This window comes from Mytilus galloprovincialis, chromosome 7 (genome assembly GCF_965363235.1).
Source record: "Mytilus galloprovincialis chromosome 7, xbMytGall1.hap1.1, whole genome shotgun sequence".
In the NCBI taxonomy this organism is placed as follows: domain Eukaryota; kingdom Metazoa; phylum Mollusca; class Bivalvia; order Mytilida; family Mytilidae; genus Mytilus; species Mytilus galloprovincialis.
The window spans coordinates 43,515,048-43,542,162 of NC_134844.1; the positions used below are offsets into that span (position 1 = coordinate 43,515,048).

The 27,115-nt window shown below is 32.0% G+C and overlaps 1 protein-coding gene across 1 annotated transcript in view; it reads right to left on the reverse strand.

The window, feature by feature from the left end:
• Positions 1-22,450, reverse strand: part of LOC143084200 (uncharacterized) — a 38,747-nt gene extending 16,297 nt beyond the window's left edge. The window contains exons 1-8 of the mRNA XM_076260611.1: positions 22,302-22,450; positions 12,069-12,187; positions 9,108-9,249; positions 7,920-8,669; positions 7,024-7,274; positions 6,408-6,636; positions 2,330-2,554; positions 1,482-1,727 (exon numbers count right to left, since the gene is read on the reverse strand). Of these exons, the coding sequence (XP_076116726.1) occupies positions 1,482-1,727; positions 2,330-2,554; positions 6,408-6,636; positions 7,024-7,274; positions 7,920-8,669; positions 9,108-9,249; positions 12,069-12,161 (1,936 nt within the window). The 5' untranslated portion in view covers positions 12,162-12,187; positions 22,302-22,450. The remainder of the gene's footprint in view (positions 1-1,481; positions 1,728-2,329; positions 2,555-6,407; positions 6,637-7,023; positions 7,275-7,919; positions 8,670-9,107; positions 9,250-12,068; positions 12,188-22,301) is intronic.
• Between the last annotated feature and the right edge of the window lie 4,665 nt (positions 22,451-27,115).

The window sequence follows — 27,115 nt, forward strand, 5'->3', positions numbered from 1 at the left end:
ATATGTCTTATTTCAAACATTTTGATTAGTCTAACTATATGCTATTTTGTTATACCGGTACCAAAGATTTCCTCCCGCCCAGACCATTGGTGACAAAAAGCATTTTTAGCCAAAAAAGTCATATACGACATTTTAGAAGCCCAGCGACAATATATTTCATATTCATTATATACAACAAGGTAACTATATATTAATTTTCTAACAACACTAGGCAAAATAAAATATATCTGTTTCAGATTGTTTTACCATCTTAAATTTCTAGTTCTGTGTAACAGAACATATACACTTACTTATCTTATCTTCTTTATCTCACCATAACGAGAAAAGATACCTCTAATATCCTAATGTCTAGTTTTAATATATAATATAAATGAAAACTTTTTGATAATGGATTTATACCTTACGACTGTGTAAAGTTAATGAATGTGTGAATACGGTCTTTTTTTCATTTATATAGATTTTTTTTTAAATATATATAATTCTTACTTAATTAACTGGAATCAAGTGAGTTTATAAATGATATAATTGTAGAATTTTACATACTTTAACAATACCATGGGTATTTACGCTGCAGACTTGTTGTAAAGGGGATCATAGATAGACATTTTCAATTTTAAAAATACAAATTATTTCAGGACTTAAGTACCTGAGCCCCAAAATATTCTAGCAAGTCCCCCATAACAAATCTATACACTTATTTTCAATAATTATTTATAGCAATATATATATTAAACATTTACATAACAACGGGTTAAACAATAAACTACAGTTTGAAGAATATGTTAGGAGAAAATAAAATATTTTATTTTTCAATGGTTATTTATATACAAAATGTATGTGCAATGCCACAAAATATAATAAGTTTGTAAAAGTTTTAGAAACAGGAGGAAATGGCAGACTGACTGAGCTTTTCTTTTCTATGGTTGCAATTAAAAACAAATTATGATATATTTTCGAACAATGTATGCATTTTGTTTTTATATTGAATTTAATATTCAAATTTGTTTATTTTTTTATTTTCATATTGTCACAGAAGTTAACATTCTTGAATGAATTCAAGCATTCTTTTTTAAAAAAATATTACTAAGGCCTGCTCCATTAATTTCTATTTATACTATTAAAAAAAAAAAATGACTAGTTTTGTAAAAAAAATAGAAGAATGTCAAGCATTGACCAGTATTGATGTTAAAAACATTTCACTATTCAATAGTGAATTTTCAATCAAATAAAATAGAGCAAAAATGTTAGACAATAGCCAATATAAAATGTAACCTTTAACTATAAATTACTATCATATGCAAAGTAACAATACAAAATGTAAATATAAACTTCAAGTACATGTTCTTTTCTCTATGTTTTAGCACTATAAGATGAAGCCCATTTTCAAAGCAGCTACCATAAACAAAATTTAATTTAACAAATGTATAGAAAACTTTAACATTTCACATATTCTATGTGCTCTATTTGTCAACTTATTTAGCCTTCATAAGTAAGACATTCATACAACAATGGGTAATTCTGAATCAAAGACTTTTGGAAGTTCTCTAGGTTTTTGTTAGCTTTGTAGTTAACCTCTGTAAGTTCTCTCAGTTGTGTTAGTTTGTCCATACAACGAGCAAACCTCAACTGTTCATTTGGATGGGTCTTTTTCACAAGGTGAATAAAAGATTGTAAGATACTCCATTGCATTTTCTCAACCAATTCTGGTTCACGAAGGGCACAACGATCTACAATGTAAAGATATACAGTGTAAAAATATTATCTCGGCAAGAATAATTAATATAATTATAACTAACTTTCATCACAAAGCAAAAAAGAACAGTTTTTCACCAATATAACATTCATTACATGAAACTTTGACTGACTGATTGGTGGTGTCTTACACCAATCAAAGAACTATTGGCTTTATTGCGGTGGTCAGTTTTTATTGGTGTCTGAAGAGAACAGCTGACCTTAAACAGGAAATCTGACAATCCTAGTCAATCAACATTCAAGTCAAACTTAGTTCAAACTGACAACATTAGTGTTGACAGGCTAGCAATACAGAAGTTTAACTTAAATTAGAACATCAAGCCAATGATGTGCCCCATCAAAAGTTTGAATAAAATTTACTGTGAGGATTGGTTATCATCAAAGCCATATATTCTAGTCAAATTAAATAAAAACAAATTTATAAATTTGCAAACCATTTTTTGCTTATTCAAATGTATGCAAACTTCTTGATAAGTTGAGTTGAGAATAAATTAACACTGAAATTAGTTAAATATTATTTAGTAAGAATAAAGTTTATATATTGACTGTATTCAATGAATTATTGGAGTATGCTTACCTCTAGAAAGTACAACTACTCCCCTAAGCAATGCAATCTCCTCAAATGTCAAATCCAGTTTCTTTAGCTTCCTTGTGAAGTTATTCACAATTTCAATATTTTCAGGACTTCCCCACATTTGCTCCACTTGTGTGTGGGTATATCCACATTTTTCATCAGCTGTGAATTTCTTATCAGGATTTATTGACAGGAACTTTCCAAGCAACCAGTATTCAAATCTTGAAGCTGAAAGATAAATAAGTAAACTTATAAAATATGAATACTATCCAGGGCTCACGCTACCAGGCGACTTGGGCGAAGAAGTGGCTTTCCCGACTGTCACTTCGCTTTCCCCGACCCCCAAAAGCGAAAACAAGTCGCCCTGTTCTTGACGATACTCACTTTCAGTCGCTTCCGTCATCGGACATTTTCAATTTTTTCCAAGTTGATGAAACTTAATTTTTTATTGATAATTAAAGAAATTTAGACATAAACGATTTATTATCTTAAGAAAAGAGGTTGAAGCATCGTCTTTGCAGTGTGCAGCAGGTTATTTGATAAAAATACAACTTTTTATCACTTCGTGCATTTCCGCAAGTTCCGGTGCTTGTTACTCGAAAACGTACATCAACCTAAATTTCGGCGGCAAAATAAGTTTGTTACTTCATTTAAACATGATAAAAGTTGCCTCCAGTAAATGTTTAATCCATTTATTGCAATAAAAACGTCATGTTCCTTTCAAATAACTTGTCAAACATCGTTGATTTTTGTAAATTTTCTTGCATTCTTCCGCCATTGACCGATTTCTAAACTATGGATCTGAACCGGACCAGCTATGACCGAAATTCATACTTTTACAATAATTACTACAGATGCACGGATGGAACAGCTGACAGAAGAATATTGATCCCAAAGGGAAAAATTACGTATTCCACACGCATTAAGAGACTTTTGGTTACATCTAATTGATTGGTGTATATATTTCCCTATATTTTTTATGGATTGTCTCAAAGTTGCTTAACTCTGAGACTATTAATAATATTATGGCCCAGCTTAATAATTTTTATATTTTTTGATGAGAAACACTGAATTTCATACACAAGATAAATTTGAATTAAATTGTAATTGATACATTAGTCATATTATAATTTCTTTACATTTTTTAAAATAAAAAAATATTTTTTTTAGTGCTAGATATTAAATATTTAGTTGGTATTTTCTCACAAGAACCTTAGTAAAACTTAAACAACTTTTAATTTGAAATGTTACTTTAATTGTATTCTCAGATATGAATTGAATAATATAAAAAGAACATTATTTACATATGACCCTTTATACTATAGTAAAATCCAAACACATGTAGCGCACCGCGCGAATGAGCACTTCTCTTTCAAATCTCACCACTTCTCCCTATCAGTTTCAAAAAGAGAAGTCACTTCTCCCTATAATTCTGAAGTAGTGTGAGCCCTGCTATCATAATGGTCATACAAAATTGATTTTGTTTTTTCATCTAAGCACCAAGTCTGAATATTCCAGACATCTCAAAATTCTACTGGTGGGAGATATTTTTCCATTTAGGTGGCAAAGTTGTGAAAGACAGAAAATTTTTAGGGAAACTATTCTAAAAGGAATAAATACGTCACTAGATTCATATTATTAAAAGAAAATTCACCATTTAAAAGTATCTGACTTTTATCAAACCAGAAACAATAACTGTTACTTTGGTAACTGTTTTACAACAACCAATTGAAAAAGAAAGGTGCTATTTGCATGAGACAGTGAATTTATTTTTCCAATAAACATAAATATCATGTTTAGATACAAAACAACCCGTACGAAAATTTCAACAGGAGTTCAACTGGACTTCAGCTGGACTTGAGACGTATTCCAGTCTGACTTTGAAAAGTCCAGTCTGACTTGAGCCGTACACGTACTTTTTCTTATACTTCGGTTATTTGCCAGCCGGTATTTTCTTAAAAGTCCAACCGCACTTTTTGTAATTCTGACAAGAAAATAAACACGGCTGGACTTTTAAGGGAAATTATTCTTTCTGTAGAATGATCAGCAGGATTTTTGTCTTAGAAAATTTTACAGTCATTTATGAGCAGGAATTAAGACTTAGAATATTTTCATCAGCCAAATCTTCCCTTACAGAAATAAAAAGTTTGTCACTAGGATTCTGTTCTTTGAAAGGAACAATTTCTTTCAAAATGAAAAAGAGTTATAAATGAAAATTTGCAAGTTATAATAATGATATCATATTTTTTTACAATATACTTTAAGATCAAACTATCAGATGTGATCTTTTCCCCTAAAATTTTCAATTCCATTATAAAATATTTAAAATAGACTGTAAATGGAAAACTGAAATTTAATATAGGCGATATAATTTTGATTGAATTATATCCCAGTTAATATGTTTTCAACAATTATTTAACATTTTAACTTTTTCATGAAATAAAACCCCTAGCAAAATTACATCTATTAATAGGTTAAATTTATACATTTTCTAGTATATTTATATTTAATTAGATGAATGCATAAAATAAATAATTATCATCATTCTTTAAATTAATATCAATTAGAAACTTGAGCCATAACAGTGATTTAATAGCAGTATTATAGTCTTGTAGAGAGTGCCATCTGTTTTCAATTAACCTCAGTCTGGACAGGTCACAGGAAGTAGCATCTACACAGAGGTTGATCATGGGGCCATTTGAAGGATAACACATTTCTAAATACATATATCTGCAATAACTATCACTTTTATTAAACATTTCATAATTGAACAAATTAATAAATGATTTTCTTGTTTTTAATATATCACATATTCAAAATTAAGACATATGCAAGAAGTCATAAGAAGAAATTTTTTCACAGCTCCTTAAACAACCTCATGTATTGCAATACAACAAAATTTGAATTTGGAATAAACAGGAAGATGTGTCTTCTTTCTTAAACAAAATGAGAAATTTACATTGGATGTAAAGCAAATGTTTGTTCTTTTCACATTATATTAGAGAAGATGGATCCTTCTGACTGGCATCAATTTCAATTTATGAAGATTGCTGTTTGCATGTATTTTGGATTGCATATTCTGGTAAGTACAATCTGATATGCTCTTTTTTCTTCAACATATTTTTTAAAATGAAATGATTACAACATTATAAATATATATTAGCTTAATTTTTATTTTTGAAGAGTAAAAAGAATTAAAAAAACTACATTAAATACTTAATTATGCAAAATATTTCAGTTTGAGTGATTTTCAAGCTTTACTTTATTTTATGCACTTTAAATTTATTTAGTCTTAATATATAATCATGATAATTATAACCACACACTTTTAGGAGTAAGCATTTAGCTTCACAATTCCCTGTTTCTTGATTTTGCCAGCAAGACAGTAGAAAAAAGAAAAAGAAATAAGCAGTACGTATATGCATAATGCCATCTGTTTTTTTTTTATTTTCAGATTATAACAAGGGATGCATATCAAATCAGAAGAATCCACCATCTAAAGAAAAACTAAGCAGAAGTAATCAAGAGGGAGGGTTCTGCAGGGGTGGCACCCCCTCCCCCCTAATTTTTTGTGGATCAGCCCCTGCTGAGATCATCTTTAAAGGTCAAACAGAACTTTTTGAAGTCCAGCTGAACTTTTATGAGTTCAGCTGGACTTCTTAAAGTTCAGCCGGACTTTGTAAAGTCCAGCTGAACTTTATAGAGGCAATATTTTGACAGAAATGCCGGCTGGATTTTTTCAGACGTACTTTTATGAAAGTCCAGCTGGACTTTCTGAACCGGACTCCTGCTAATTTAAATATTTCGAGCCGGTTTACGGCTAATTTCGCTGAAAGTCCAGCCGGGTTATCCATTATAAGACATTCAAAGAAAAGTCCAAATGATTATTATAAGTACGGTTCTCAGTACGGCTACTGTCCAGCTGGAGTACGTGTCATGTTTTTCGTACGGGTAGTGTCTCTAAATCCTAATAATTGAAAATAAAGTAGGACCCGAGTCCCTGACCCCATCTTCCATTGTGAGACCCAACAACAAATGGAAGTTTTTAATGACTTTTGTGAGACCCCGAATATGAACAAACCTTTTATAAGTGTGAGTTTATCACTGTTATTAATATGCTCCCAGCCAGGAATTGACTTGACAAAGGAAATATATTTGACAATTTCTTTCTGCATACATTCTGCTACCTTGGTAAACATGCCTCTACGACCGTCAACATCAATACCAGTCACCAAGAAAAAGTTGTTATATTCAGAAGTTGACAGACTCTTCAATTGACCAAATAGCTCAGTCTGTAACTGGGTTTTCTCCTGAAATGAATATATATATTTAAATTTGTTATCCCATATTTAAATGTTATTTCAAAAAGGTTGTTTATGATAACAAATAAAGAGAACACTATTTTATCACACTTCCTATATTTATGAGTTACTGAACAAAAATCACATTTTCTTTGAATTTTCCTTGTTTATTTTTTTGCTTGTTTCTCAAGTTATAAGCTTTATTTCTACTTGCAAATATTACATTACTTCTCACTACCAAGTCAACCAAATATGAAGTCATTCTGTTATTGGTGAATCAAAGCACAACAAAGGTGACTGCTTTTGCTTTTACTAGATGATGTCACTTAATTTGAATAATGTCTTGTCTTTCACCAAAAAATACATCTAAACTATATAACTCAATTCTAAATTTACCCAGAATTCCCTGTGAATGACCTCTGTGTACTCTTTGTTGAAATATTTTCTCATTTCAGGATATAATATCTCTTGAGCAGAAACCATGGTATTTATCAGTTGTAGTTGTTCCATGTCATCTGCTAAGTTGAAAGAGGCTCGTAGCTTCTTTTGTGGACGAGATGTTGTATTAAAATCCTCTAGATCAAATGATGAACGTGAATTCTTCTGTGGTGGAGAACTACTTGCATTTGACACTAATTCAATGCTTGCTGGAAAAAGAAAATCAAACAGTTTTCTTCTTTTTCCAAATAAGGTTTGAAAGAAGTAAAATTGAATATCTTAATTTAAAATATTTTAAAGATTTTGCAACCATCACAGACTGAGATATAAACTATTTTTGAGACTTGTGTAATTGCAATGATGATGGAATAAAAAATAAAAATCTGAAACATGGTTTTTAGTTTCTTTAAATAAATACTTTTTGTGCTTTTGAGATACAGAGATTTTAATTTTTCTGTAATTTTAATATAGTTTTTAAAAAAAAGTAGTACACTTTCTTCTTGAGAAAACACAGTTATATCTTTGTTACTTCAGACTTTTTTTGAGAAAAAAATCCACTTCATTCTTGTATTTGATTAATTCTGGTTTCAAGCCTAATATGTATTGGTTTTGTCCTGGAGTTCTTATCCCATTGGTGTATACCCTACATCTACTTTAGTTTTTTAATCAAAAGTCTAGAATTTGTAATGGCTATGAGATACATGTATAAACTTCAAATAATTCTGGTCACAATAATTTGCTACATTTACTTTAAACTGGTTCTGTATAAAGGTACATACATGTATATTATATTTTATTTTCACTTTCGTTTTTTGGTATTGCTACTTTTAAATAGTGCTTTATAAGTTACATACATGTACTTGATGATCCAAACTGTGGGGACATACTCTCGTCTAATGTGGTAGTATCTGGACTATACTGTTGTATACTGCTGGGACTACTGGCTATGCTCTGTGGACTCTGTTGTTGCTGTGGTATGGTGGTTGTAGTCTGAGGAGCCAAAACATCAACAACTTCTTGAGTCAGATCTATAAATTCATCTGGATTAATTTCCAAGAAGTCTATTTTATTAGATGTCAAGTCAATGTCAATTGTTTGTGAATGAAGTTCATTTAAGAACACATCAGATCCAGATATTTCAATAGTCTCATTTGTTATGTCAAGGTCAATTGTATTTAGAATGTCAAGGTTATGTATGTCTGTAAATATTTTATTGGTTTCAATTTGGGAAAACACAGATGATGGTTCTAGTGATGTCATGTTTTCAGGTACATCTCCAATGGCAGAATGAATGGAATCGGTGACAGACATCAAACTACTGCCTATAACTGATGATTGTAAAGTGTCATTTGATGTGAAATTTGTACTCTCTATAAAGGAGGTTGAATTGTCTGAACTCTCTATAATGGAGGAGATAATGCTATCATTTAATGATGAATCTGGAACTGGGTTACTTTTTGGTACTGATATAACTTCTGGTAACTTCTTTGCAAATGAATCAGCCAGGGCAAAGCTATCTTTCAATGCCTGCTCCCTCTCAAGTTGTTTTACTTCCAAAATGGTCTTGGTTCTAATTGCAACAGTGTATCTACCATGACGCACAGCTGTTTAAAAAGATAAAAATAAAACATCATGCATTTCATCTTTCATACCTTAAACCAATCTTGGTTGTCTCGATGACGTAAAGATTTTATTCATTCAGAGAAAAAAATTAAGTTGATAAGAAAATTTAGTTTGGGTAATCTAGTATGACCAAGAATAATACTTGATTGATGATCTGTCAAGATTCTGATATAAAACACTGTACACATACCAATATAAAAATAACAAATTTGACAGTCCTTTTTTATTTAAATTGGGCCAAATTTTAACTATGTTTTAAAATAGAAAATATAACAGAATTAAAACACCATAATAGCCTTTTCAACTATGAAATTAAAATCCTACAAACTCCCACCTTATTTAAATTTCGGTTTACTTTCAACAAAACATTTATCAATCCTCAATCACTTTCTTTATTACAATAGAACCAGTTTTTGTACCTTTTTTGGACATGCCCAACTCAAGACATTTTTTAAGTCTACAGGCAGAACAGTTAGCTCGTTTATGGTTGATAATCTTGCAGTCACCATCTCTTGGGCAGACATACTTGTTGTTTTCTACCAAAGACCTCCGGAAAAATGCCTGGAAATGAAAAATTGAACACTTGAAAATTGACTGAACTATGGTTATCATGCCAAATTACTTAACCTTCAACATTGAATATACATTTATGGTGTTCAGTTTTATCTTTTTGTTGCTAATTAACCTTTCATTACAGATTTAAGCGACTATTTACACCTAGATTAATTAAATAATCAAAACAGACATCCAGTAACAGTGGCCGATCCAGCCATTTTAAAAAGGGGGGTTTCCCAAACCAGAGTAAAAGGGGGGGGGGGGTTCCAACTATATGCTCCCATTCAAATGCACTGATCGGCCAAAAAAAGGGGGGGTTCCAACCCCCCGAACCCCCCCCCCTCCCTGGATCCGCAACTGAGTAAATTAATGGCTTATATGACAACAAACCAGTATCATCAAATTAAGATTTTGAATTCAAATGCCCTAAAGGTATAAGAGTATGGATAATTTGCTTTATAAAACAGGAATGACAAGTGCTGTTGAAGTTTTTCTATAATACTGAAAATCCAGAAATTTAAGAATACATCTATTATTATGATTTTAAACAACGGACAAAATTATGATATCATATTTTGATTTCAGAAAAAATTGTATATAAATAATGCTACCTAATTTGAAATGCAAGATTTCATTTTTTTGAAACCTTTCTAGTCCCAATGATTAAAACATCATAATAATTTCTGAATTTACAGTGTATAAAATAGCAATACACAGAGTAAGACTAATAGTTAATCATTATCAGACAGATCACTTTTAAAGACTGGTCATGAACTGACATATATTTGTCACTGACTTTGTTAATTCTAAACCACTGCATGAATTTACCCTAAATAACTCTTATAATACATGTACTAACTATTACCTTTAATAACTAACCAGGTGGAATGAAAATAACACGACCAAGACTATTTTTAACTTTCTGCTAACTAGACATTTATTTGATTTTTTAAAGCTTTTTAATGCCTCATCCACTACAGCAATCAAAATAAATTAGTAAACACACTTTAATAAGGAGTTGATTTATTATTTCAACCATAATGACTTAGGCCAATTAAAATTAATTGCTAGATTTTCATCCCCGCCCGCCCCTCTGAAATCGTCCCGCCCCGATTTTTTTTATTTAACAAAAATACGATTTCCGGATTTTGTTCATGTCTGTTACCAGGAACCATCGATAATTTCGTTTCATTCAAAACTTCCTGTTTCAAATTTTGTTTTTGTATTTCTTCGAGTAATCTAACGAAAATGATTAAGTCGACATATTCTGCTGCTCTATGATGACAACATCATCTACCGAGAATAGAGAATGATAACGAGAAGGGCATGAAATAATCGAGTTACGAGTAAAACGCCTTGTCCTTGAACGCAAATTACAGTGTTTTTTACTTTATTTATACAATGACTCTGCGTCAGGAAATTTGGACTGAATGATATCCAAAGCGCAAGAATTGTAGAACAAATTGGAACAAAAAACATGACTGGATTAAAGAAATTGACACAAGCACGAACTTGTTTGATTTATGACCGTATATTGAGAAAAAAAAGTCGACAAACACGCATTTTAATTATAACAAGCCCTTATATTTAGTACCCATGGCTGTTGTTTTTGTTGACAAACAGCAAACACCCTCTGTAACTGTCCCAATACCCTCAATTTAGTCATTAAACAACAACTACTTTTTGGTTAAGTTTATGTTTTACATCATAATTACTTTCAACACTTGAGTTTAAATTTTATTCTGTACTCATAATACTTGTGTTGCATACAATTGTACCAATGCATTTTATTGATTTTATGGGGACTACAAACCATTGCTTAGAAAGCAAAATAAATTTGGTGTAGGTATAGTCCAACTGAAGAGAGCATTTCTCTTCTTTTTGATGTATACTATAAATAGGTTTCTAAAGCGGCAATTACATGTATAACAGTGGTTGCCAATCAGGGATTTTTATTTAAGAATTTAAAAAATAGTGTAGGATTCCTTATACAGCATGTATATACATTATACAACTTGTTTTCCACTAGCATATACTCCGCGGTATGAAGAACTCGTGACGAGGGTTTCATATGAAATAAAATTTAAAAAATAAAATCCTCCCACCCGCCTCATTTTTTTCAAAAATTTGGATGAAAATCTACTAATTAATTTTAGTTGGCCTTATTTCAAAAATATTAAATGCTAACAATAATGGCCTTTCACAATTTGATCTATCTATCAAAGTTAATATCAATGGCAAAACAACTAAAGTTGTCAAACAACTTTATTTTATGGGCAATAACTCCCATAAAGAGTCAATTAGTTGTTTCAGTCATATTGAGACTAATTTAGATCTTGTGTAGTGTCTATCTTTTTGGAAAAAATGTGTTTTAAGCTAATACATGTAGACAAAAAAAATAAACAAAACAAAAAAGGGTAAAATTGAAAATTAAAGGGCAAGATCTCCTAAAAGGAGTCAGTTAATACGCTTTCTAATCATTTTGACTGTTTACAGTTTTTGTTAATATCATAGTTTCACAGTATAAGCCAAATATGAAAATCAATCAAAAACTGTCTTTCAGGGGCAATAACTCAAATAAGGAGTTGTCACTCAAATTTGGTCTAAAAAAATGATAGACATAGCCCCTTGCAGATTTACACATTCTGACATATGTGTAATGGTTTTAAAGTTTTTGACGATTACTTACAGCTAACTCTTATAGTTCTTTAACATATTCAAGGATCGATTATTTTACCTGATTTTCTTTCAACAGAGGTTCCTTTTCACAAGCAAGGTATGATAAGCAATAGCATTTTCTGGCTAGCTAAAATTATACTTCATACCTTGCATGCCTCGCATGTGTTGACACCATAATGAATTCCTGTGGCTGTTCCTCCACACACTCGACAAGGTGGCAATGTAAGTGGCTCCGACATACTTTAATTTACTGCAGACTAGAAATCTAAGAATAAAAAATAAAAAAAGAATTCAATTCACATATATAGATCTTCTACACATATTTTGACAGTAGGTCAATACTAATAAACAAATGTTCATTCTTTATTAAGCAAAATATATACCATACCATACAGACATCAGGTTTTTAAATATACTGAACAAAAAAAAATACATAAAAAAATCACAAATTTAAAAAAAAAAAAAAAATTATGACTTTATTAATTCTTTTGGTATTAATCCTTTAATCTAATAAATCTAACCTGTAAAACTTTGCTGCATGTATTATTATAGTTTGACTGTGGATTACTTAGTCTGTTATACAACGATACAAGGGTTCAGTTATATAAACAGTGTCCTATTTAAATTCAAGGCCAGTAAAAATCAATTGAAGTGGCCATGTGACATACCAAAGGCAGACAGATCTGAACATATTCACTAGAAAAGGCTCTCAAACACTTGAGGACTCCTAGTTGTTGGTAAATTATAAAACTTTAAAAAAAATAAACACCCCTAGCAGTGGCAGATCCAGAACTTTTCATAAGAGGGAGCCCACTGACTGACCTAAAGGGGGGATGACTCCAGTCATGCTTCAGTGATTCGGAATCTCCTATACATGTATAATCAACCAAATTTTTCAACAAATTAGGGGGGCAGCCCCGGGAACCCCCTATGCCTAGATGCTTCTATAATCCCAAAAGATTCTTTTCTATAAAACAATGTTTAAAAAACATCAACCAGAGGTATAATATTTACTACATTCAGATTCAAGTTAAATTTGATTTTGTAGAATTTTCAAACTTACTACCCATCTTGTACAAAACTTTTCAATCAACAAAACATAAAGATGTTAATAAAAATACATATACCAGTAATAAATAATAAATAATTTGATGAAGTTAACTGAGTTCTATTTAATGATTGATATTCAACATACTTTTTCTTAGTTTAATCTTCAATTTTGATATTAATCAAAGCTTACATTTGCAAATTTATGCTATTAAACAATAAACAAAAATCAAAAGATAAAATGAAACAATAAACTTCTGTTTAAAAATAATTTCCTTATAGAAACAAACTAAATGAACTTAGTTACAAAGTACATGGATCTAAAAAAAGATAAGCAAGGATACAAATTTGCTTAACATTACTTTTTTCACCACATGAAATTATTTAGTAAACCAATCACTATCCAAGCACTTGTTCATTCAAATCTATATGATATATTTCAGTGCAATATGTTTTTTCGCATCCTGTTAGAATGAAATGGAGGAAACTTGATGATCTAATCATATTTCAACATTAATATTAATGGAAGAGTACTTTAATACTGAAATATGTTTGTAAACATCAATCAATGAAGTCTACAGGACAACACCCATAAAATCTCTATTAAAAGTCAACTGAGCATAAAAATAATCACTTTTTTTTTAGACTTCATAAAAGCAAGTAATTTGATAATGCTTAATGTTGTGGAGAGAGGTCTCAGTTTTAATTATTTAAAGAATTTTTCAAAATCCTTTATATTGATAAATTAGGGATCATATAAGATGACATTTTTCCATCTCATTTACATAATTATCAACCCAAGTCCTTTATATTTCATAAGTTTGGGTTTTTCTATCTCATTTACATAAGTGGTAACCTAAGATGTACTTTATCAAGCTCATCACCAAACCTCACCTATAATATTGTATAATACTACAACCACGGCTATTACATCATAATATACAAGTCAAAAGGTAGGACACACAGGTAGAACTAAGGAATTACCCTTAACACATTAAATATTCTATACATAAACTACTTAGATGTGTTAATTCATTATTTTAAAGAATACAAGCCCCACATGAGGAATTATCTTCAGACTTTACATTCACTAACCAATCAAAGGAAACCTAATATATTCGGTGAAAGGATCAGAGCAATACAAATAGACTAAGTATGACGTCACAATGTTCACACACTGAGATCCTGCATTATACTAGCAGATCTATAATTATTATACATTATACTAGCAGATCTCTGATTATAGCGGATCAATAGATAAGGTTATAAACGGAGTATGATTTGTCAAGGTATATTCTAAATCGTGACACTTATTAAATAAACCTTTATGAGTCATAATATTATTATATTTCTGTGCTAACTTTGCAAATTTAATAATAAAAAAATGAACAAAAGTACTTTTTTGTTTATTTTAAAAAAAAAAGTTTAAGGATACATAAATAGGTAACTTAGTATAAATAAATATTGTGGTAATTTTTGGCAGAGACATATATAATAAATCATATGTCTCTGCTTCTAAGAAGCAATTCCTGCCCTTTTTCCTCATACATTTATACACCTATATTAACAAGTTCAATTGGTATGCATGAATTTGTATAAAATTTCTTTAATACCACTTGATATTTTTTAACATACATTTATGCATGTCCATACTGTTGTAAGGTCAATAGTTAACTGATCATCAGTAATGTTTAGCCAAAAGTACTGCTGACCAAGGTCACATCATTCAATATTTAAAGTTTATATAATTCATATCATATTTAGCTGACCAATGGCAATAATGTTTAAAGTAAATTTAAGCCATTAGACATTTCATTCAGGATAGGGTCAATATATCTTTTCATAGGGTTATTAGGTAGACGTAATGAATGTTTGATTTTGACATCTTTTAAAAAGCTTAATCCTTAAGAAAAATATAAACAACTAGAAATTAATCAAACATTACTTCCATTTTAACCCTTTGGACTTAAAGCAATCAATCGACCCATATTTCTCACTTTGATTACAAAAACTGAACTTTAAAGTGTTGACAAAACACTCGTGTCCAGAGGGGGTTGAATCAATAAATATATTCAGTAATTTTAAAATTCAAATAATGATTTAGGAACAAGATCTCACAATTTTGAAAGGTTTGAAATCTGTCATATGGTCATTTCTAAAAAACTGTATAGATCAGCAATTCAAAACTATTGATCATAATTCATGATAATGCCATTATATGAAAATGGTATCATAAATAGAACACATTAATATCCCAGGGATTTAAATCAGTGAAGAGGGCAAACAAAGTCAACTTAAATAAGAAATCTCCAACAAAAATATGTGTAGTGGGTCAACATGGGGTGGACTTCCATGATTTAACTTTATTTTTTTTCCAATTTTACCAATTTTGTAAAGGCTCCATATTTTATAACAAATGAACTCAAAATCCAAATCCATATAAGGAGAGTACTTTTGGTTAATAAATGGAGTCTTAAGATATTGCATTTTACTTTTTCACTTTTATTAAAAAAGAAAAGTTACCAGTTTTTTTTTCTAGTTTTAATTTCTAAACATAGCTTGCACTTTATAAACATTGTATCAAAGACTAAAAAGGATCAGACATGAGTAACTTCCCATTTTATTCCTTAAGAATAAATTTAGACAGGAGAAACTCATACCAATTCAGATGGGCAAAATTTGTATAATCACAGGCCAGGGCAAACTCATACTTTGATATGGACAATTTGTATTACTACTCTTTTTTTTTTATTAAAACAAATAAATAAATAGATAAATAAAATGTTATCTAGGGAAGATAACTAACAGTACAAATCATCTTCTGACTTTACAATGTAAATAAATGACGAGTCCATTGACAAAATGTGTTGAAACAAGCCCATCAAATATAGATATGTCAGACCATGTCAATTCAGATTTAGTGTTATCTGAGTCACTAGTGTTTAAATACCTATCTCTTACTACAGTCAAAAACAAGTCTTTTACTGATAACCCAGTTTAACCTTATCCACGATAATGTATTGCACAACATAAAATACTGAAAGTTTTTTTTCCTTAAAAGGGTAACCAGAATTTGATGTTAATCTTGGTGATGTAAGAATTCAAAGATAGATTTGCGAAATTGATAAGAAAACCATCATCTAGATTATAAATAAGACATCATTCAGATTATAAATAAAACATCATTCAGATTATAAATAAGACTAGTAAAACAGACACCTAACTTAAGTCTTTACTCTTACTACATTATCAACTACTCCCAATTAAAATAGATGTAAAAATCTATACCCAGGAAATATATTTTGTTAAAATCTTAATAAATCTAGTCTTAGACTAAATGAAAAAGAAGATGTGGTATGATAGCCAATGAGACAACTCTTCACAAGAGACCAAATGACACAGAAATTAACAACTATAGGTCACTGTATGGTCTTCAACAATGAGCAAAACCAATACCATATCTAGATTATGAGCAACTATCAAGATTGCTCTGGCAAATAAATATTTTATGTACTCAATAACCACTTGAAAACATCTTACAAATCTTAGTCAAAAATCAACATGTGCAATGTATAAATTACTCTGGTTAAAAGAAGTAATTTCCCAATGGGCATGGTCATTTGCCCTAGATTTAGTTTAGCCCAGTGTAATATTTTTATTCAAAGACTATTATTGAAAATCTTTGGTTGGTTTAGGGGCCAATCTAGTTTCATATTGTATTGTTGTTTGGATACATGTAATTTTTTAGTCCATTACTTAACTGACCATTTACTTATACAGGAAACAGAAATTTTGATAAGACATTAATCAGAACAGAGGATGGGAAAGAAATTGAAGAACAATTTTCTCAGGATAACAAATTCTACTAAGCATATTATAGTTCTATATCAAGAGAACAATCGCCAAAGACAAATTATGTCATGATAGCTATAGATAAGACTACTAGATTAATGTTCTAATTAGATAATAAAAGTGTGTATAATTATGAATGAACAGTGGCGGATGCAGGAATTTTCGAAAGGGGGGGTGCTAGCCCAGGGCAAAGGGGGGTGCAGGGGGGGTGCAAAACATATGTCCCGATTCAAATGCATTGATCGGCCAAAATAAAGGGGGGGTGCGGACCCCCGGAACCCCCCCTCTGGATCCGCCACTGATGAATATAAATAGTCAAAGCATATGAACTCATCTAAATTTGAATACTAAACTGCATTAAACATGTAAATATTGACAGAACATAGCAATGTCTGGCTTAAAAATACTAATCATAAGTAGTCCATTATAAATAAATAAATGCAGCTGCATGAAGTATGATAATGGTTAACCAATAGATTTGTTTAATCTGTCTATTTTATAGTGAAATATTTCTTTACCAAGCTCTTTACAGATTGAATATTTTGTTTTAATTAGACAGGTTGAATAACTAAGGAAGATTTGCTAGAAGGTCAGTTTACATAGTGTAGATTTCCAACAGGTTTCGTAGTATGGTATAAAGAAGTTCCTAATTGAAGTCTAAGTGTTATTTCAGTGTCAACATTTTATTAAAAGTAGTATTTAAAATAACTGTGTAAACAAAGCTTGATAAAACATGTCATTTATCAAATTAAAGCTCTGATGGTCTGATCTGATTACAGAAATACATGTAGTCTAGAAAGTTCCAAGATAACCAGATTGGATGATATGGGTTTATGGAGAGTAGTTGTTATCACAACTAGGTATATAATCTATCAAATTAATAATCAAATTACAATAAGATATTTCTTATGTTCCCATTTTGTTTGCAAACTACTTATTTCCTCTACTAATGTGTATCAACTACCCCTTATTTCCCCAACTTGTGCCTCACTACAACTAGCCTTTCTTACTCCAACTTGTTGGTCAACTCCCATCATTATTTCCCTAAATTGTGTGTCAACTCCTCTTATTAACCCAACTTGTGTGTCAATTCCCCTTATTTCCCCTACTTGTGTGTCAACTCCCCTTATTTCCCCAAATTGTCTGTCAACTCCCCTGTTTGATTTTCTCCAAATTGCTTGTCAACTCCCCTATTTCTCCATCTTGTTTTTCAACTTCTCTTATTTTCCCAACTTTTCAACTCCCCTATTTCTCACACTTGTGTGTCAACTCCTCTTATTTCCTCAAATTGTGTGTTAACTCCCCTATTTCCCTAACTTGTGTGTCAACTCCTCTTATTTCCTCTATTGAATTGTTTGTTAACTCCACCTATTTCCCAAATTGTGTGTCAACTCCACTTATTTCCCCAATTTGTGCCTCAACTAGCCTTTACATGTATTACACTAACCTGTGGGTCAACTCCCATTATTTCCCTAAATTGTGTATCAACTCCCATTATTTCCCTAATTTGTGTATCCACTTCTCTTATATCCCCAATTTGTGTGTCAACTCCTCTTATTTCCTCTATTGAATTGTGTGTCAACTCCTCTTATTTTCCCAACTTGTGTGTCAACTCTCCTTATTTCCCAAACTTGTGTGTCAACTCCTCTTATTTTCTCCATTGAATTGTGTGTCAACTCCTCTTATTTCCCCAACTTGTGTGTCAACTCCTCTTATTGCCTCCATTGAATTGTGTGTCAACTCTCCTTACTTCCCCAACTTGTGTGTCAACTCTCCTTATTTCCCCAACTTGTGTGTCAACTCTCCTTATTTCCCTAACTTGTGTGTCAACTCTCCTTACTTCCCTAGCTTGTATGTCAACCCTATAATTTTCCCAACTTTTGCGTCAACTCCCAATTTTTCCCCAATTTGTGTGTCAACTCTCCTTATTTACCCAACTTGTATGTTAACTTCCCTATTTTCCCCAACTTGTGAGTCATCTACCCATTTACAGCCAGAAGAATTCCAGAATCCTTCAGATTATTTTTCATTGTTTACTGAAAGCCAATATGAGACCATTCTTTCATACAAATTTTGTGTTCCCTCTTCACAACAGTTTCCTGAAATTTGATATTGATAATATAATGAGTTGGTACTTATATTGACATCTAACTTTTCATGTTGATGAGGATGAAAGTTATCTGTTTCAACATGTAACTTTTTCTGGTAAATAAACAAATTGCTTTAAAATGATGTGATTATTTTTACTAAGCAAACAACTATTATCTAAAGTTGTTGTCTTGTTTAAAATGAAAATAATACTTTATCAGGAATGCTCGAATCTCAAAATCTGAAATCCAAGGAATTTAAAACACTTAAAAAAAAACTTGTGGAAAGGGAAATTTACATACCAGAATGATGGCCAGCAAGACTAGAACGTTGGAAAGACCAATGGTTGATGGAATCAGCAAAATACAAAGGTTAAGTGGGAGGATTTTCAAATGGAAGTTTTTTCTCATTTTTTTGAATAAATCTTTTAAAATGACCATAATATATATTATATCTCCATTTACCTTATATATAAAACCTGTCCACAGCTTCTTACAAAATCAAACCTTGCAGTACAGATTTTATGATAATCATCTACACAGATAAGATAATTTATTTGTGAACATTCCACCTTTAGAAGGTGGAATGTTCACACATAGTACAATGTAGTAAACTGCTGTTCATACCTATATATCTATGTGGTCAGAAGGTGGAATGTTCACAAATAAATTATCTTATCTGGCATGTACAAATGTATACCTTGACCAATTTAATCTTGTTTTACTAGGGTAGTGACCTTTAATAAATTATCATTTCATTAATACTTCACAATTGAGGTATTTGTAAACATACTCTACTTATTCAACAAAATATTTAATTGGGTCATCATTTGTAGATGGTTTTCAACTGAAACCAAAACATATTAATTTACAGTACCATGTAATCCGAGTCCTTCATGGATGATCAATGGAATTAATTACATTGCTAATTCACAAGATTTATTCATATTTCAATAAATTCACACGAAAAGTCGCAACCAATGAAATTCTATTAATTTTAGATACTTAAATAAGATGATCTCTTGCATGTACATGGAACTTATTCATTGACATACAACATGTACAATAAATAAAATACTGATTGCTTATTTTTCTAAATATAAGGAAGGAAATAGGGGTACATATAATATATATAACAGGATGAAGATACCAAACTGGCTAGGTTCACAAGGGAATCTAAATGGGGAAGTATAGTTGACAATTAATTAATGAGGTCTAATGAGACAGGTGTAATAAAAAAAACACACATATATATATGTATAAAATAACAGCAGATAAAAATGACTAAAGCTACATTGTAGGGACATTATGACCAATCTTCAAAATAAGATTAAGAAAAACAGAAATCCTACAAAAAAACTAAGCACAAAAGTCTTTGCTAAAACTCAATTTTAACATACCAAAAAAAAGTGTTTTTACCACATCAATGCTACAAATTACCCTAGTTCAGACAAGTTAAGAATAAATAAAGACTACCAAGCCATGCTATCATCAAATTTCTAAGATGACAAAAAAAAAACCATAGAGATATAAACCAAAACAGAAAACTGTAACTTGTGTAAGTTGTGAAAGACATGTTAATTTAACATGTAGCAAATTGCTGGAAGTTTTGTATAAATTGACATCAATTTTACATATATCTTTTTTGGTCAATCAATTTTTCCCAAATTAAGAATGATAGATATTTAATGGCTGTGTAACTTATTACCATCTCATGTTCTCAACTAAGACTTTCTGTATACATTTATATTAGAATCCATTTAAATGGGAATCAATATTTTTAAAATGGGAATCAATATTATATTTCAAATAGGAATCAATATTATAATTTAAATGGGAATCAATGATATATTAAAATAAAATGGGATTATTGGTGTCATAATAGATTAAATGATTAAAGGTGATGTGTGAATACCTAATTTTGAGTTGAACTGTCATGAACATATTTGACGTTTCTTAGTATTTGTTTCAAACAGAATAAATGGTATAGAGTATTTTTTCCAACCGATAAAGCTTATTATTACATCAGTGTTAAAACCACAATGTCCAGAGAAACTTCAATGAGGAGGAACAGATATACCATTGACAGGACATGTTTGAGACTTTTAGTTTTGTTTTGACATAATTTTTTAAAGAAGTTTTAATGCTTATCATCTGCATTACTTTACAATTTTTCTATTGATTCTGTTGTGGTTGTTTCTTCTTTCATGCATGATGTTTAAACCCTACTGCATTTATTTGCACCTGTCCTAAATCAGGAACCTGATGTTCAGTGGTTGTTGTTTGATTATGTGGTTCATAAGTGTTTCTTATATCTTGTTTTTATATAGATTAGAATAGATAGTTGTTTTTCCCTTTGAGAGGTTTTACACATTTCATTTTTGGGGCTCTCTATAGCTTGCTGTTCCAAGTGAGAAAAGGCTCTGTGTTGAAGGCTATACTTTGAACTATAACAGTCTTCTTTTACAAATTGCAACCTTTGATGAAGAGTTGTCTCATTGGCACTCATACCACATCATCTTAAATCTATATATATATATGATGGCTTCAAGAAGAATTATTTATTCTCAAATAGTTGTGAAGGTAGTTGTTGGAACAAGAATACATGCCATCATTAACTTGGGGGTAAAAAGTTACACAGATGTGTTGGTTGCTTAATGTCCAGTTGCAAATATTTCATGAATGTTTAGGATGACTGGCTAGGTGACATAACTATGTTTAAACCTTCATAAACTGTTGTTTTTGTTTGTTTGTTTACCTTGTATGTAAATTCTAAATATTGTTTGCAACTAGCTCACATCTTACGATGTACAATTTTGTCAATTGTATTGTCAATGAGATTCACTGTCTGTCTTTAGTTCTGATTAAGGAATATATCTAAATTGACAGGGGGAAATTATGGATAGTTGAGAGTCTGCATTACCATATTGTCATCCCTAAATATATGTATGGCAGGGCTGCCAAGTCTAGCGTGAGACTCACAGATGTTCATGCTTTTTTGTGGCATTTTCCTTTGATATATTGTTTTTTTGATTTTTTCAATTTTGGCCAAATTTTAAGCATTTGCTTCACGAAAAGTTGGCAGAACTGGTATGTGATATTTGCCACTGGACATCAAACACCACTGTACCATTATCAGCAGCAGGATATTTTTCTATATCTATATCAAAATGGCACATATCCAGATAATTTTTTTTTTTTTTTTACATAACATAAAAAAAACTGCTTTGGGTTTTCCCTTTTCCTCTTTTCAATTTAATAAAATTTCACAGACGAGGATTTCCGCCTGAACTCTGATATCACATAAAAGTTAGTCTGGGTTATTTCAAGAAGTTGTACATGTTACACAATTTATTTTTCATAGTCTTTACTTTAGTATTCTGCTTTACTCACCTTTTTAAAGTCTGTTCTGCAACAGTTGATGTGGTGACAATCCCTGTATTCGTCTTCAAATGATCAAGAAAATTGTCATGCGAGCACAACTGGACTATATTTGCACTGTCACTTTTGTTTTGACAACTTTTTCCTAGTTAGTAAGGCAGAGTCGTGAGAGTTCCGAATGGAATTAGGTCAATGGATTTCGTAATCCCGGTACTCACGTGTGTTGGTGTATTTATAACTAACATTCCTAGACTGTTCGAATGTTCTGGACAGAATTAAGAAGATATAGATCAGTTTTTGCAGTTAAATGAAATAAATTGTTCTGCATTTGTCACAGGTTTCACTCTTGGACCCAAAACATCTCGGGTAAAGAGGTAGGGTAAAAAAGGTAGAACGTCAGGAAAGACAACTTTTACCTTGACCTACTTATGATTTTACTTAGCCTTAGTGCATTCAAACTCATCAGTATGCACTTTTCGGTTGAAACCTATATATGAGGAAGAAGGTTAAATGTGATGGGAGACCGAGAAAAAGGAGAGAAAGGGTGTGAGAAAGTACGGAAAGGATGAGAAGAAGGACAGATAGAAAATTAAAGTTGAAAACTGGTCTCTACATCAGTTTTGCAAAATTTGCAAAATGATATATTTAATTTTGTATGCCATAACCATTTAATGCAAATGTGTTTGTGCTAATAAATATTGTCTATTGTCTATATAAATATGACCCCCCCCCCCCAATATAACTTAAGAATAAAATTGAGAACTGGGACTATTATACTAATAATGCAGGGGCGGATCCGGCCATTTGAAAAAGGGGGGGGGGTGTTCCAACTATATGCTCCCATTCAAATGCATTGATCGGCCAAAAAAAGTCCAACTATATGCTCCCATTCAAATGCATTGATCGGCCAAAAAAAGTCCAACTATATGCTCCCATTCAAATGCATTGATCGGCCAAAAAAAGGGGGGGTTCCAACCCCCGGAACCCCCCCCCCCCCTTTTTCCCCTGGATCCGCCAATGTAATGTTAGTATAAAAGTCCCAGATAAGAATAAGAATATTTTATTTCCAATTAAAGCGCCCTCTAGCTTCATCACATTATACATCTTCTTCCCGGTTACGAGTCGAACCCTTTAAAAGTGTAATTGGCTCGGGCGCATCTCAAACAGACAGCCGGCCACTCCTCTCTGGCCAAAAGTAAAAATCCAGGTAAATCTGGATGGTATTTCGATAAAATATGCTAAATTACAACTATATACATTGGTTCTCCTGCTGTACATGTCTATTTAAGGTGTGGTTGGGTCCAGGGGATAGTGTCACTCAGGCCCTGAAGTCCTCTAGTGATCCGGACTCCACTTCTGATTCTGTAAGTTTGTTCCACTCTCTCGTTGTTCTCGGGAAGAATGCATGATAGTAGACGTCTCTCTTCACTCTTGTCTGTCTAAATTTGAGGTTGTCCCTGGTTCTTCTGTCATCTGTTGCATATTACTTGGCTGGATCAATGACAATCATCTGGTGTTGAGTCTTGTAACACAGCACTAGACTCGGTTTCCATCGTCTGTGCTGTAGTGATTCCCATTGAAGTTGGTCCAGAAGCTTTGTGACACATCCTGTAGAGTTGTCCTGGTAGCAACTGTAGACAAAGCGAGCTGCTCGTCTCTGTACCTGCTCTATCACGGTCACGTATGATGGTAATTTGGTGGGGATCCCATACCGGGGAAGCATATTCCAGGGTTGGTCTGACTAACGTGCAGTAAGCTGTAGCTTTTGTTGCTGGTGTACACCTACCGGGCCAGATTTCTCCGTAAGAATCCTAGTGTCTTGGAGGCTTTCCCTACGGTTTGGTTGAAGTGATTTGACCAGGTGAGATCTTTGCTGATGGTGAGCCCAAGGTATTTCCAACTGTCTATTGTTTCTAATCTGTGTGCATGGAGTGAGTAGGACGTCTGAGATTGTTGACGTCGTCCAGAGACACGGATGACTGTGCATTTTTCTGGGTGGAAACACATTTGCCACTGTTTTTCCCATTCTTCCAGTGAGGAAAGATCTTTCTGCAGCAAGTCTGCATCTTCTGGTTTCTTGATGCGCCGGAAGAGTAGACAGTCATCGGCAAACAGTCTAGCGCTTGATGTTGTAGCTTCTGGGAGGTCATTGATGTATACCAAAAAGAGTAAGGGACCCATCACAGTGCCCTCCGGAACTCCAGTTACGTGACGTCAAGAGGATCAGACTTGTGATTTTCAAGGATCACATACTGGGTTTTGTTAGATAGGAACTGTCTTATCCATTCGAAGTCTGTTATGTGGTACCTTATCAAAGGCCTTGTCGAAGTCTAACAGGATATCGGTCTGATCGCCATCCTCCATGTTCTTGGCTATTTCATGTATGGTTATGAGAAGCTGGGATTCGCATGAGCGTTTGGTTCTGAACCCATGTTGTTCGTCACGCAATATGGAGTTTCGGTCAAAGTGGTCCATGGTAGTACTGTGAACTACGTGCTCTAGTAGCTTACACGCGATGGATGTAAGGGATACTGGACGGTAGTTACATAGGTACATACATAGGTACATACAAGTACATAAGATTAGACATACATAATAGACCTTTATGAGTATATTACATCGTTTAATACTATAGTAAAAATGCTATAAAAGGCCAGGACAGAACCAGATAATACAATTTACATCTTTATAATATACCATTCAAAATCATATACCACTCAAAATATGTATATGTGTGGCTATATACATTAAATATATTCAACTTTCATATATCAAATAATTGCTGCAGAGGCGGATTTAGGGGGACAGGGGGCCTGCCCCCCTTTTTTTGGAAAAAAATTGGTTGCTTATATAGGGAATCACTGAAGCGTGACTGGAGCGCTCCTCCTCTAGGCAGTCAGTGGGCCCCTACTTAGGAAAATTTCTAGATCCGCCAGTGTGCTGTCAATTAATAGATTTACTAGCATCGTATGGACAATATTTTTCCTTTATGTTAATACTTTATTGTACCTTAAACTAGATTATTATTTTTTAAGTTTTGTTTGGCGCTCTGGTTGTCATTAATTTTATACGTCGAATCCCTTATCCACAGTTGCACATAGTTGTCGTTTTCAAACAAGTACTTCAAGTGCCATGACTATAGGACATTCAACAAGTACCTGCTATAATTATAAGACATTCAGCAAGTACTGTCTTTAACTATATAACATTCATTAAATACCTCCTATACATATAGGACATTCAACAAGTACCTGCTATAACTATAGGACATTTAACAAGTACTTGCTTCAACTATAGGACATTCAACAAGTACTTGCTATAACTATAGGACATTCAGCAAGACTTGCTACAACTATAGGACATTCAAAAAGTACTTACTACAACTATAGGACATTCAACAAGTACCTCCTATAAATATAGGACATTCAACAAGTACTTGCTACAACTATAGGACATTCAACAAGTACTTGCTACAACTATAGGATATTCAACAAGTACTTACTACAACTATAGGACATTCAACAGGTACTTGCTACAACTATAGGACATTCAACAAGTACTTACTACAACTATAGGACATTCAACAAGTACTTGCTACAACTATAGGACATTCAGCAAGTACTTGCTACAACTATAGGACATTCAACAAGTACCTCCTATAACTATAGGACATTCAACAAGTACTTGCTATCAGGCGCGTAGCTACGTTAACGTCAAAACGCCCGGGCGTACACTTGAATTTTGGTAAAAAAATATTTTAATCTACATAAATTAAAAAGATATGATTTTAAAGCACATCAGTCTTGTAAATCTTTCTTCAATAGCTTGCAATTGCGAATAAAAGTGACGAAATTTACTTTTTATCATATGGAACCCTATTATATATTTCTTCATTTTCTGTCAGTCAAAGTCTGAATGTACTGGGAATTCTTCTTACTTTTCTTTCGTTTAAAGCAATGTAAAATCATCTGAGATTCGATATGTGCTTTGAATTTAAGCCGAGCCTGTGGAATTTATGACGGGTAGAAAAGAAATAGTGAATCTATATTTTGTCGGCGGCGTCAACGTTTAGGTTCAATATGTGGTTTTATTGTATAGCAATATAATATGTCCAACAGAAAGTAACCAAAAGCTAGCGTGCAATAAATTCTATTATTGCACTAGTGCAATAAATCTTCAAAATTCATGACGTCATCAATGACAAAATATTAGTTTAAACCAATTTTTACTTTCAAATATTATATTGCTATACAATAAAAGGGTTATTGCATGAATATTGGGGAATATTGTCCCTCGTAGAACATATATTGCACTCGCAAGCTCGTGCAATATAAAATTCTACTCGGGACAATATTCCCCAATATTCATGCAATAACCCTATAAAATTGTTTTTAATATCAACAATTTTGTCAAACCTTCATGAAATTTTACGAAAGTTGGCAGAAGTTTTTTATTCTCAAAAAAGTACCCAGAGCATAATGATGAGTTCATATTCTTAATTTCCCCGTTTTTAACTAAAAGGGAATTTATTTTTGCAGTTAACAAGTAGATATACAGTATGATGTGGTTAAAGTTTGTTACACTTCAATTACTTTATCAAACCTCCATCAAATTTTATGAAACATTGGCAAAATCTTTTTTTGTGATTTATGTCTAAAGCAACATTTTGAGAGTTTATTTTTTTCATTTTTCAATTGACATACGGACTTGTATTTTAGCAATTAAAAGAACCCTTTTCGAATTTCCATAATGCACCTAAACATCTATGCAAATTAATCATTTCATATCCATTAACGAAATTTGCATAAAAAGGGGTTTTGGTCGAG